The sequence below is a fragment of the Populus alba genome, chromosome 1 (genome assembly GCF_005239225.2).
Source record: "Populus alba chromosome 1, ASM523922v2, whole genome shotgun sequence".
In the NCBI taxonomy this organism is placed as follows: domain Eukaryota; kingdom Viridiplantae; phylum Streptophyta; class Magnoliopsida; order Malpighiales; family Salicaceae; genus Populus; species Populus alba.
Window position 1 is genome coordinate 39,347,289 of NC_133284.1, and position 14,046 is coordinate 39,361,334.

Here is a 14,046-nt window from a genome sequence, read left to right on the forward strand (position 1 = left end):
AACAGAAAGAGGCCATCTAAGTTATATTTCCCTGAAAAGACATATCATGTAATGTATAGCATATTCATCTGAGACAAATACACACACACACACTTGTATTTCTGAAGGTGTCCAGAATACATCACATGAGATTGACAAGGCTGCTAAGAAATTAGCAATCCTAAAACAAAGTGACTGAGTGAAACATATATGTTAAGCTCACCTTGGCAACTGGTGCCATCTCTGCTGCAATATGAATGATAGATAATCCATAACTGAAGATCAAGGAAAGGGAAAATCATATAGTAAAGAGATAATCGGATAGTAACGGGTAATTTCCAAAAACATTCCTACTTAAAAATTTTACCTTTTGGATGATGATGTCAGCTTGAGAAACCTAGACACAGCTTCACGTTCATTCTTTTCTCTGCTTTCCATGTATGCATCGCAAATACGCCCATCTTTCTTCCATACCATTTCTCTCAAATGCTTTGCATCATCTGTAGATATTTTCTTCTCGAGCAGCCAACCATCAATTATGAGCAGTAAATGACTCCAAAATTCCCAGGGCATATCATCTATAGGTTCATCCAGTGCCCTTTTATTGCTTTCCTCTTTCAAACTCTTGAGTGTATCTTGAAATTCTTGTACAGAATCTTGATACAATCGGACATAAGAATGTATCTCTTCATCAGACCTCTGGAGGTGCTCCTCCAATAGTTTCATCTTTTGCTGTATTAGTTCATTATATTGCTGCAACTTTTCTGATGATAGCTTATAAACAACGGCTTCTTCCAGGGATTCTTCCAATTTATCAACCTTCTTTCGGAGATCCTGGTTTTGCTGCAACACAAGAATAGCCTGATCTGCTCGCTTGGTTGCCTTATCCAGCAGTGCTTGCAAAGTATACACCTTCTCCCATAAGTCCTTGCATTCAACTTTTAGACTAGATAATTTTGAAACATCTTCCTCAGAAGCTATTAGTTTGGACTCCAGGTCTTGCAGAGAAGACTTCATCAAAGAGTGTTGCTTCACCAGTATTGCAACACGTTCATCGGTATTCTTGACATTACTAAGCTCTTCCCTGAGTGCTTCTATATCATTTTTCAGAGACATATTCTCCGACCTCAATAAACTAAGCTCGTCGCTAAGAGAATGAACACTGCTATTCTGAAGTAGAGTGTTATTCTGAAGTAGAGGGGCTTCCTTGTTAAAAACATTGTTTTGGCTCTCATACAGATCAAACACACTTCTCTCAGTAGCACCCCTCTGATCTAGTTCATTCCTTAGTTTCTCCAACTGGGCTTCCAGGAGTTCCACACGTATCTTTTCTTGAGCGGCAACCTTCATCTTAGCATCATTTTCTGCCAATCTCATCTCCAAAACATTAATTTCTCCTTGCAACTTGTCCTTCTCATGAAAAAATTCTTTCAAGGTCATCAAGCGCAAAAAACCCGAGCTTTGTTGAGAAAGAAGAGTATCTAACATACACATGTTACCAATGAATATAAACGCATGCCCTCCTTACTTGGAAGTGTTTGAAACTACAAGCATTGAGGAAGATAAATCAAGAATAGAAGAGAAAGTCATCCTACTTTTCTCAGCATTTCTTATCATGCCTATCAAATCTTCAAGTTGAATACTTGAAAGTTGCTCTCGCCACCCATGTTTACAGCCTGGGGGGTAGAAGATAGATTATTTAATTTTTTTTGAAACAAGCCATTGTCTCTCATTCAAGTAAATCAAAACAAGAAAAGTAAAACTAAAATTGAGGAACAGATTTGAAATCATAGACTTAATGTGAATTCGACACTTGAATTACATCCAGACAGAGTAATGGACCAAAACTCAAGCATCAAAGTTCCAGCATGGATATCCTAAAGTGCATGGAAGCCCTAGTCACTTAAAAAATATAAACTACATAGCCTAAGAACAGATTGTGAAATACTTTATTTTTTTAAGGAGCATGGTAAAAAGGAATACCAATTGTTTCATTTCATCAGATGCACTTGAATGCTTCTCATCTTCCTCTATGTTAATATCAATAGCCTGAGAGAAACCCAATTAAAAAAAAAAAATTAAACTATATTACAACGAAGCAGCGATCAAAAACAAATTTGCTAATACAATTGCATAAGTAGAGAAAGAAGACCAAAGATTTGGCTTCTTGGGACACAGTAAGACGTTGTGGATTTTGTGCATCAGTGAGTTGCTCAATCCGCTCCACATCTACACTAGTACTAGTTTCCGAATCTACGAATACGCTAGCGCCAGCAACATCATTTGGTACAGCACTAAACACCGTAGGAGGGGGTTGAGGTTGAGATTGTGGTTGCGGTTGCGGTTGCGTTTGCGGTTGCGGTTGCGGTTGTGGTTGATGACTCTCGGAATCCTCTGTAGAAGAAGATTTCTTCATTTGTCTACGCTTATACTGCGAGCTTCTATCATTCAGCCATGCATCAAATTATTGAAATCAAATTAATAATAAAAACCTAACAGTAAAATTAAAAACCTAATTGAGAAGCGTAGTACGTACCTCGAGTTGCGATTCCGTATTCTGAAAGAGGAGGATGAGAGCAATCGATGACAAGGCAACAAGAATCGAACATTAGTGTGCTTGGGATCATTAGTAGTAGTAGTAATAGCATTGCAATTTAAAGCAGTAGCATGGCGATGGCTCAGAAAACAAGTTGATAGTTTCGTTGCCATTCTGTGCAGAAGAAATTAACAAGGTTATTTATTTACAATTAGCAGCAGAGTTTTTAGTTTAGTGTACGGACTCTACTCATTATCCGTTGCTTGGCTGGGCTGGTTTCTGGAGTTTTCGAATCTTTTTTTGTTTGTTGTTGAAGGAAAGGATGAAGATGGATGCGTCAAGGTGACTGGAAGTGTTGAAGGATGCTTGTGATTTCCCACCAAAGGGAAGGGAACCTGTGCATTTTTTTCTTTTTCTTTTTCTTTTTTCTTTTTCTGTTTTACTATTATTATTATGGGGATTATCTTCATCGAACGGTGGAGGATTGTGGGTCCTTTGAGTGACAGTGGGGCTACCATTTTTTATCCTCTTTTTCAGGTGGTGGTCATTGCTTCTTGCATTCATGGCATGAATTTAAATACGATATTTTAGTTTCGGGCGGTGTTTCGGATTCCGGTTTGATTATATTTTTTATATTTTCAAGAAAAACTTCTATTTAATTTCAAATTAATTTTTTTTTGTATTTATAGATAGTTTTTTTATATTAAAATTAAATTTTAAAAAATAAATAAATATATACTATATTTTAATATATTTTTAAATAAAAATTATTTTTAAAAAAATAATATTCATCATATTCTAAATATACACTAATTCAAATGCGCTAGCTACACTTTTATTTTAAAAAATTCTAAAATAAAAAATGTTATTATTTTCAAAATAGATACATGTTACATGCCAAAAAAAAACAAATGAAATCTTAAGCCCACAAGATTCAAAATTGATAACCTCCCTTGTAAAATTATTTTACGTTCAAAAAAAAATAAATTTGACATTACAAAGGAACAGCAAAGATGGAAAAAGGTAAAAACAAATTATTTTCCCAGTAAAAACAAGTCATCAAGCAAGCCACTTTCTTGAAATGTTAATTTGTAGTATAAATATAAAATTAACTTACTAGAAAAAACAGGCAGTACCATATAATTCATTACATATGTTGATTGTACCAATTATAAAAATAAGAGTCAATAAGATCAAAAAGGTATTCAATTGGCTAATTCCAAATATATTGATTGAGCAAACTTCAAGAATTTCTTCTAAGATGACGTAAAGCATAAAATTAAGTTCAAAGAAAAATCAAGTCTTGAACAATGTGATTCAAGCAAGAGATTTAGATGTTTAACATGTACGGGAGCTTGGATGCACAACTATATGTTAATAGTCATAATTTTCAATCTGACAAAAAATTTGGATCACACTAAAATTTTGCCATGATATTTTAAAGACCTTGTTTCATATAAGATTAAAATTTCATAACAATTAAAAATCAAAAAAGTATTTTGATAAAGTTCAAAAGTTACTTTGCAAATTGGACTTTGTTTATTTATTTTAAAGTGCTCTTGAGTTAGTTGATTAGTACTTAAAAGTGCATGTTTATCAAGGTTTTATATCATCATTTTGCACTTGAAGTATCAATAACTCCTTAACTAAAGCATGTTTTATAATAACAAGTGTGGTACTATAAAATGCCTTAATATATGGTAAATGTTCATCTTAAATGCAGGCCTATCACATAAATCAAAGGATTGATTGATGAATTCAACTACTGAAATTTTGAAGATAAATAAGGGTGAAGCTTAGAAAAGAGATGTTGGTGCAATCCAAACTAGAACACTGTTTGGTAATTGGGTCATATCTCGAGTTCTAGATGTCCAAATGATCTCAAAGTTTTACATAGATTCAGTAAGACATAGGCCTACAACTTTCATGTGGACACCAAGATCTAAGAAAGCCATTTTCAAGTCCAAATTATAGCAACAACAAAGAAGTCTGAATCTGTCCTACAGCCCCGACACTGTTCAGTGTTCAACCCATATCTTGAGTTCTAAAAGTCCAAATGACCTCAACTTTTTTTTCCTGGAAAGCTAAGAGAATTTCCTAGAACTTTCATGCTTCATATGGTTCCAGTTCTAATGTTAGCAATGACTTTTTATTCAGACAAGAAGATAAGGATTTTCACTACGTTAAGATGTGGCCACCCACTCAACAATTATTCATTAAATCAATAGTTCCAAATTTTGGCTTATAAAAGGAGGCATTTGCCATGCATTTAGGCATCTTGGTGTTCAGATCAAGATCATGCTCTTGCTCTCTTTCTTTGTATTTTGTAATGTTTAAGTTTTATTTGATGTTATATTAATCTCTTGTTTATGCTCTTCATTTCCTTTCCTTTATTTGTATAATTATATTCTTATCTTGTTTATTTATGTTTCTTTCTTTCATTATGTTTAGCTAAATCTATTATGTCAAGGTGAAAAGGTTACACTAATGGTGTAAGAATAAGTATAGTATAAACTCAACATGGACTTTAATGCTTGATATTAACATGTTTTATATTTATTATCTTACTTACTCTTAATATCTTTCTTGTTAAATGGTTAATCTAATTTTGTGTTGAACAACCCTTGATACAACAAATGTTTGGCACTTTCATAGCCCAACCGTATGGTATAACCTACACTTGTGCTATGAAAGGAACTTGATTTGTTGTTAACATAAGTTATCACCATGAATACCTAATAATATTTACAAGTATTGGCATTACTTGAATAAGATAATTAATGTAATCATGTTAACAATTATAATCTGATTGAAACCTCCTTTGTGTGTGGTTTCTAGTTGAATAATAAAAGTTTATATTATACTTATTTGAAGTACCATTAGTGGATCCTCTAACCTTGACATTTGTTTTTATTATTGTTTATTCCTTACAGTAATCTTCCATCTCAAAGTTCTCATTAATTTCTTCCTCTTCTCTTTTACTACTACTACTACTACTACTACTTGCATTCTTGTCATATTTTATGTACATTAAGTATGCTCTATGTTTGATCAAGGATCCTAATATTGTTGGTCTTGCCTTGTTCATTCGCATCAGAAATCTATTTATATTATATAATATATCTCTTTGATCTTTTCATAAACTTAGTATATAGGCTGGAAACCTGTGACCCGATCTTTTAGATCATTCTCAGGTATAACAACGCCACGTACTGAGTATTATTATTATTATTATTACTATTACTATTAATATTATTATTACTATTACTATTATTGTTGTTGTTATTGTTGTATTGTTATTTATAATTTATACAATTAACCTCTCTGTGGTTCGATCCCGGTCTTGTCGGGTTATTTATTACTTCGACACTCCTGCACTTGAGAGAAAACATCAAGCTTTTGGTCGTGTCATTAGTTTAGATTTGGGTTTAAGTTTCAACTCAGTTTTTCACTAGAGTTTATTTTGTTAAACTACAAATACTTTTTTTAGTTTGTAAGTTGTCATAACTCATTGATTATTTAGAAATAAACTTGTGAGAGAGAGATTGCTCTTACTTTTAGCTATTTATAGAACTTTCAAAAGTTATCAAGATTTCTTCTTTCTAACATTCATCCTTATTCCTTTAATTCTTTGTTCGTTATAATCAACAGGTCAAGGTTTTCATCTAATAACTAGGGTTTTTCGATTCAAGTAATCATTGGGTCGAGTTTTTTTTAACTTAATTTTGGCTTTCTTGGATTGTGTTTCATCTTGTTTATAAGTTCTAGGATTCTTCCCCTCTAAGTTCGCATCAGTTAATATCAGAGCTATGCTCTAAAACCAGGTTCATTATCTTTAATTTCTTGTTTTGTTCTTGATTTCTTTTTGTTTCAAGCTTAGATAATTATTCCTCGCATCAACAAGATCGTTATTTCTATTTGGTAATCAATTCTTATTCTTATTCTTTAAAGTCAACATGTTCTTGAATTAGGGATTTTTCACATTACTAATTTGTGATCTCTTTAAAAAATGTGAGATTTAATATACAAAATTTACAATCTACCAAGTATATATATATATATATATATATATATATATATATATATATATATTTAAAAAAAGTCTTCTAGATAACTGTATCTTGCATTGAAAAGAAAAGAAAAATAGAAAAGAAATCACAAAGTAAGTCAAAAGTTCAATCTTGAAAATGTTTTATTGAATTATTTCTTAAGAAAGTCTTTGTAATATTTTGAAATAAAGAAACAAAGGTTTAATAGGAAATGACAACAATATCCTTCGAAGAGTAAGTTTTATGTATAAATGGATGAATGACTTTTTATTAAGTGAACAAAGAGCTAGTAAGTATAAAATGAAGAATAAAAACAAAACAAAAAAAGAAAGAGAAAATTCAAATTTGAAAAGAGAGAACCATAAGAAGAAGAAGATAAGAAGAAAAGATAAAAGGAAGAGAAGACAGTTACAGAAAAATAAGTTTAAAAAGTAACATTTATGTTTTGATGGGTATAATTGTTGGTATTAATTAAGATTATTATTTTTGTTAATATTAGAATTTTGAAGATTATGTTTTGGGTTTGATTGATAAGCTACTTAGAATATTATAAATTAATTGTTATGGGTAATGGTTTAATTAGTTGATTTTGAAAGATTTTGTGTAAGGATGACGATTTTGAGTTATGACTTGTTACATGATGATTTTGAGTTAGATATTTTCATAGATCAGTAGTTGATTTGTGGAAAAATCTAGGTTTAAGGTTGAAGATTATGGAATTTCAGTTTAGTCTATTAATTTGTGAAAATTATAGTTTAGTCCCCAAACTTTGGAAAATCATAGTTTGGTACTTGGAGCAAAATTTGATATTCTAGAAAGATTGAGGATGAATTATGGGCAGAATGTTAGTATAGTTATGAATTTATGGCATTTTCAGTTTGGTCCTCAATTTAGTAAAATTACAATGTAATCCCTAAAAATCTTAGAAAGTTCCAAATTAGTCTTTAGTTTTAATTTCAGTTTTTTAGATTGGTTTTGATGAATAATTGAGGTTTATTGGTTAATTATTACCAAGTTTTATGTTTTTTATTCCTTATAAATTAGATTTCGAGAAACCGTTTGGTTTTTTGAGAAAAATAATAACTTTTGTTCATAAACATATAGGGCTATGAGTTAGACCCTAAGTTAAATGTATTAAATAGATTTTACATTCTTTTCGAGTCTGTTTTAAGTATGTCTTCTTTTGTATTCAAATAATCCTGATATTCTACCTATAGGACATCAATAAGATTGCCTTCGTATTTACTTTTGTGTTATTTTATACTTTTAAGTAAGGTAGGTGAGTAATTTTTCATATGCTACAAGATTAATATAAATACTTCAATTATTAATATGGAATTGATTGTGCTTCTTGGTAATTCTTATATTGTTATTTATTCCTTATTTGTGATTAAGTATGGTCACTTATTGAAATTGAATCTTTGATATAAACTATTTTGTACTTCTAAATTGATAGCTTCTCATTTGATAGATGCCATGAGTTGAGTCTTGAGATATGAATCTATTTGTGTGATTATGATATGAACCTATGATATGTCAATCAAAATACCCTTGCTAACAAGGTAGTGTTAGTCTTTGTACACATTGTATATGAATTCTAGTTGCTCAAAGAGTCTCTAACCTGTGACGATTGATCATCCAATAGCATGGAGCGTCATGTTCATTGCATTTAAATTTTCTGACAAGCCTTACCTTATGATATACTTGTTAGGGCTTATTTATGAAACTTTTTTGTAGAAGCCTAAAGCCAAATTTGTATATGTTTTTCTTTGTCTTATTACCTTGTATGTATGTATGTATTAAACATTATTTACTCACTGAGTTGTTAAACTCATTCTCTTGTTATTTGTCTTTTTTAGGCTTATATTTTTATTAGCAGATCAATTTTGTTGGACTTCAAAACCTGCTCTTTGGTTGCATTTAGTACTTTTTTTTATATCTAGTTAGTGCTCCATAATTATGATATTTATATTAACTCTTGTATTAAGATAGTCAATTTATATTATGGAGTTAGTTATGTTATCATGTTACATAAAACTCTATTTTGTTCACGTAAGGAATAAGTTTGTATGTAAGTTTGAGTTCACATAAATATGAAACCTTGGAGGATGACCTTGTCTATATGTTGATCATGGATCAGGTTTTGACAATCTTTCTTTATTGATCTTTGGAGCTTTATTTTCTTAACACAAGTCAAGAAGTTCAATCTTAAATATGTTTTATTGAGTTACTCCTAAATTCCTTTTCGTTTCTTGTCGTCTTTGTTATTTTAAATTCATTTTTTTGGTATTGATTTGAGTTTGGTTGTTGAGTTTTCCTTATTCCTAGTTTCCTTATTGTTTTTTTTTTAATTATTGTTGTTGTTGTTGTTGTTGTTATTGTTATTGTTATGTCCTTTTGAATCCATTGGTTGAACGTTATAATCAAAAATGTTTTTATTGTTTTTGTTTAGTTCCTTAAAGAACTAAATAGATGAGCTAAAAGGGGTAAAGGCAAAAAAGTATGAGAATATTATAATAAAAAGCTAAATTATAAGTGAAATAGGTGTAAAGTGTCATATCCTTAAGTATAAACACATACGGGAATGTGTGAAGATTATTTACTAATATGTTTTTTAGATTTGAAGATGTCTTTCAAAAGAGAGTCTTCACCTAAGAAGGAGAAAAAACACTTATTTATTTATTTATTTCAAAGGCTATGCAACAACAATTTGAGAGGATGAATGTATTGTTTGGCGAGGTGAATGATCAAATAAATAGATAGGATATTGTGATTGATAATTTACAAGAGAGGTTATTCTAAAAGGTTCCTAATACCAAAAAGCAAGAAAAACGTACTACTAAACATGTAGATGAGTTTGTTAAGGAGAACATGGATGATAATTTGGATGAACTTGATCAAGTTTCATTTCAGCAATGAGGTATAATTCGACAACATGGTATTTTTCGTAATAGGAGATTTCAACATCATGAGGATTTTGACCATAAAGAGGATCTATAAGAGATTTTACATTTAAAGATGGTTTGGATAGGAACCTCAGGAGTATTAAGATGAAGACTTTTGTTTTTCCAATGGAAAAATGATTTATAAGCTTACTTAAAGTGGAAAACTAAAGTGGAGTCGATTTTTTATTGTTACAATTATTTGGTGGAGAAAATGTAAAATTAATTGTGATTAAATTTACTAATTATGTTATTATTTGGTGGAATCATCTTGTTTTGAGTATAAAAATGAATTATGAGAGGCTTATCGATACATGAGATAAGATGAAGGCAATATACTATAGAAAGATTAAGCTAGCTATAATTTAGGTGAATATAAATGGTTTGAACCGTGAGATAGAGAATGTTGTAGAGTTACAACACTATGTAGAGTTAGGAAAATGAAAAATAAAAGAGGGAGTTATTGGTTGGCCAATATTTTAGCCATAAAAAAGTCTTTCTTGGTGTCAATGGGCCCCTTTTGATGAGAGGAGTTATGTTGAGGTATTCTTTAGGCTTTATCTTACCTGAAAAAATAAATCAGATCTTAATTTTTTTTTTAAATCAAGTTTATTTTGTGTTTTGGAACTAATTTTTTCCAAATTGAAGACAACAAATAGATTTTTAAAGGCATCCAAAGTATTATTTTTTAAAAATGTTTTCAGGTGAAATATTAGTTTTAGGATCCAAAAAGTTGGACCCTAAAATTTCAACCACCGCTATGGTGGTCTGTATCTAGGTTCCTGAATGATGTGTCATCTATTATTACAAGCTACAAGTTGTTTATTTAAAAAACAAAAATATGCACAATATGTCATCCATCCTTACGAAAAACAATTATCAAAGCTCATAGACCTGTGTTTTCAGGCTAAGACGCGTCTGGGCTGGAATTTCTTTTTAGATCCATCTACATATGGCATTTTTTTAAAAAAATTTCCTCTTAAATTTTTATTCAAACCATCATTCTTTTATATGTATTTTTGTAGTTTTTATTATTTATTATTTGTTTTAAATTTTTATTAAGACCTTTCCTCTTATTTTTTAGATTATTAATCATTCAATTAAACAAAAAATATATTTTAAAAGACAAGGTGATTAAACCTAGTAAGTGTTATGATCTAAGTAAAGGGTTGGGCGCATTGACCCGGATTTGTCAAGAATTCCATCGTTCTTGAATTTTTTTATAAAGAAAATGTTGGATCGGAGTCTTTAATTTTTTTTTATATATATATAAAAAGAAAATTGGGTTTTGGTCCAATTGACAATTGGATCATACCTAGAGACTCGGGTCCACCCAAAACATTATCATGTTAATATTTATAATAAGAATTAAAATGACAACGTCTATATATTTTCTTAGACAAACTTGGTTTTGATTAGTTGACTAGCTCGCGGTTGAACATATTAAATCGACGAGATCATATTAATTCAAGTTTCACATGATTTAATTTGAATTCCATGCCAAGCAAATAGTTGGATTGAGGACTTCGAGGTTGACCCACACAATTTAATGAGATAAAAAAAAAATCTAATTGGATAGATACCATTTTTATCATTATTTTAAAGTGTTCAAGTTTTTTTGATGTTAGTAGTAATTGCTTTTGATTTTTATTAAATGAATGAGATAGAAAAAATAAAATTATAGAGGTAATAGATATTAATAAAAGTAAAAAGAGTTATACTATAAAATTATTTTGTTTTAATTAAATTTAAATTATTAATTTTTTTAATATAAAAACATATTTCATAAAAACATAATGAGTTAATGACTCATTATAATACATAGTCAGGTGTCTTGATATATTTTTATCTTTCATGTCCCCGGTTTGATATTTAATTAAAAAAAATAGTATTTTGATAATATTAACATTTATTAGGACTTAGAAATCTTGGTCAATTTTATTAAATATATGTTACAAATCTTGAATTTCATTATTAAAATTTTTCTAAATGATAAAAAAAACAATTGATAATAATTTCATATTTTTTTTACATAAAAAAATATCAGACCACAATGAAGCCACGTAACTAATTATACATATATATTTATAACAACGAGTTGTTGTACAGTTTCAAGGCATCCAATTTTCTGAACTGCTAATTTGTAGTATAATACAAAAATAGTTAGCCATTTTATTTGTGGTTCGAAAAAATTTAGAACTTGGAATTATAGATAAAATATTAATATTTTAAATTAAATCGTAATCGTTGTTTTTTTTAAATATCATATTTTAATTTCCTCACAAAAGATATCAAGACAAGAATTCATTTGCATAAAAATAATTGAAAAGGGAATGAATATTTTTAAAAACCAAAACAACAATTTCTTGAAAGTAAATTGATAAATTGTTATAAAATAGAATGTTACTTTATCTTGAAAGATAGAAAATGTTATTTAATTTAGCAAAAAAACATTTAAAACTATTTATAGAAATATGTCAGGATAGCTAATTCAAAATAATGATTTTCTTTTAGAGTTAATGACTCAACTTGTTCTTATTATATAAGTTTTTTCAATGTATCCTGGTATCTCTGAGTCAATTTTATCTATTCATATTTAGAAGTGTGGTTGTAATTACTTTTCAAAGTTTTGTATTGAAATACATCAAAATAATATTTATTTTATTTTTAAAAAATTATTTTTGAGATCAGTGCAACAAAACAATCCAAAATATACAAAAAAATTAATTTTTTAACAAAAAAAATTAAATTGTTTTGAAAATATAGGTACAATCATATTTTGAAACACTCTCTAGGTTAATTATTAATCATCTTCTTAGAACGATTTTTAGGCCAAACTACCAAAATTAATTACATAATTTGCATATTATTATTTATAAAATATCCTTTTAAGCCAAACAAATAAAAGGTTTTTTTTTTATGCAAATCACATAACTAATAACTAATTCTGGTGGTTTATTTTAGAAACTTATAAGATGAATACATTATAAAAACATATATTTAAGAATAAAAATTAGTTTAATTATATAAGGATAGATTAGAGAATGATCCTTATATAAATATTTTAAACCATGAACCATTGATTTTAGAGATAGATCACTTGTGTTTTGATTTCCGATACAAAAAAAAAAAAATTGTTGTTCTATGATGAGAGAAGTCCTTCTTGAGTTGTTTAGCAAGTTATAGATGCGTGCCCCCATTATGGTTATATTTATGTTTGTATTGTTTTTTTTTTTATAAGAAAATATATTTAAGAATCGCAAGTATATTTTTCCTATAAAAAAGAATTCTATGACTCAGGTTATACAACAACTAGTTTATATAAATTAGTTTTATTTTAATTAAATAATAAAAAAAGGCAATGATAGTATAGGGATAAAGAGATTAGTAAAAAAAAGAGAGTTCACAACAACTTCATAAATAAATTTTTTTCCAAGAATGAAAAAACAATGTAGTTCAATTTTCAACTAATTATATATGAAATGATGAAATTGGAATAAAACAAAAAAAAAAAACAAAACAATCAGCCTGCTTCAATCTGGGTTAGCATAATAAACATGTAATTTGAGCAATAAAGGTCAAGTCAGTCCGAGTTAATCTTCTAAACTTGTGTCTTGGGTTATAAGGTTGGAATAACTCAATAAAAAAAAAATCAAAGAAAATCTTAAAGCTATTTAAAAAAATAATGTCAAACAATGAAATTAAAAAAATAAGCAAAAAAGAAAAAAAGATGTCTACCCCTATCAACTTTTCAAAACTCATGACCTAAATCATTAGATCGAAAGCACTATACATGAAAAAACCATGAAGTCTAATCTCCAACAACTCAAATGTTAAATGATGAAATCAGGAAAAAAAAAAATTACATAAAAAGACCCAAAAAAATATAGCAACTAAAATAATGAGAATAAAAATCAATATAAAAAATAAATTAGAAAGAAACTATAAGTTTTCGATTGGAGGGAGAACTTAAAAAGAAAAATAAATTTAACAAAAGGATAAGAAAAAATAAAAAAAATGAGGACCAAGTTAGAAAATATAATATATCATAAATTTGGATTAAAGGATGACATTGAAAGCAAATAAAAAACTTTACAAAAAGGCCAAGAAAAAAATAAAAATAAAAAAAAATAAGAACTAAATTAAATATATATATATATATATAAAATATTAAGATTGAATGATGAAATTAACATAAATAAAACTTATACTAAAAGGTGAAGAACAAAAATTAAAAATCAAAAGAATAAGGACTGAAGATGAATTACCAACAACAAAGAGGATCAAACTGTGAATTTTAAGGAAGAAGAGAGAAGAAAATTAAAAAAGCCTCATTGACAACAAACCACCCCATCACCATCGATATGTTGCACCAATAGGAAAAGAGCACGGCGACGCTTCCAATGACATGGTTGAAGAACATTTTTGGTTGACGAGAGGTGTCATACACACCACCTAAAATGTGTGGGCACCTTCTATGTGCTAGTGTATGCCCCACATATGATGACAACTTTTTCCATTAAAATAACAACTAATTTAT

General features: G+C 28.8%; 2 protein-coding genes across 2 annotated transcripts; both read right to left on the reverse strand.

Annotated features, from left to right (window-relative positions):
- Positions 1-38: 38 nt before the first annotated feature.
- LOC140955900 (probable starch synthase 4, chloroplastic/amyloplastic) lies at positions 39-1,424 on the reverse strand. The gene is made up of 2 exons (XM_073411164.1): positions 347-1,424; positions 39-254 (listed from the first exon to the last, which is right to left on the reverse strand). Exons 1-2 carry the CDS (start codon positions 1,417-1,419, stop codon positions 161-163), a joined length of 1,167 nt encoding a protein of 388 aa, XP_073267265.1. The 5' UTR covers positions 1,420-1,424; the 3' UTR covers positions 39-160.
- Positions 1,425-1,571: 147 nt separating this feature from the next.
- On the reverse strand, positions 1,572-2,959 carry LOC118036567 (uncharacterized). Its single transcript, XM_035042287.2, has 4 exons — positions 2,516-2,959; positions 2,132-2,420; positions 1,963-2,028; positions 1,572-1,655 (listed from the first exon to the last, which is right to left on the reverse strand). Exons 1-4 carry the CDS (start codon positions 2,686-2,688, stop codon positions 1,602-1,604), a joined length of 582 nt encoding a protein of 193 aa, XP_034898178.2. The 5' UTR covers positions 2,689-2,959; the 3' UTR covers positions 1,572-1,601.
- Positions 2,960-14,046: the final 11,087 nt, after the last annotated feature.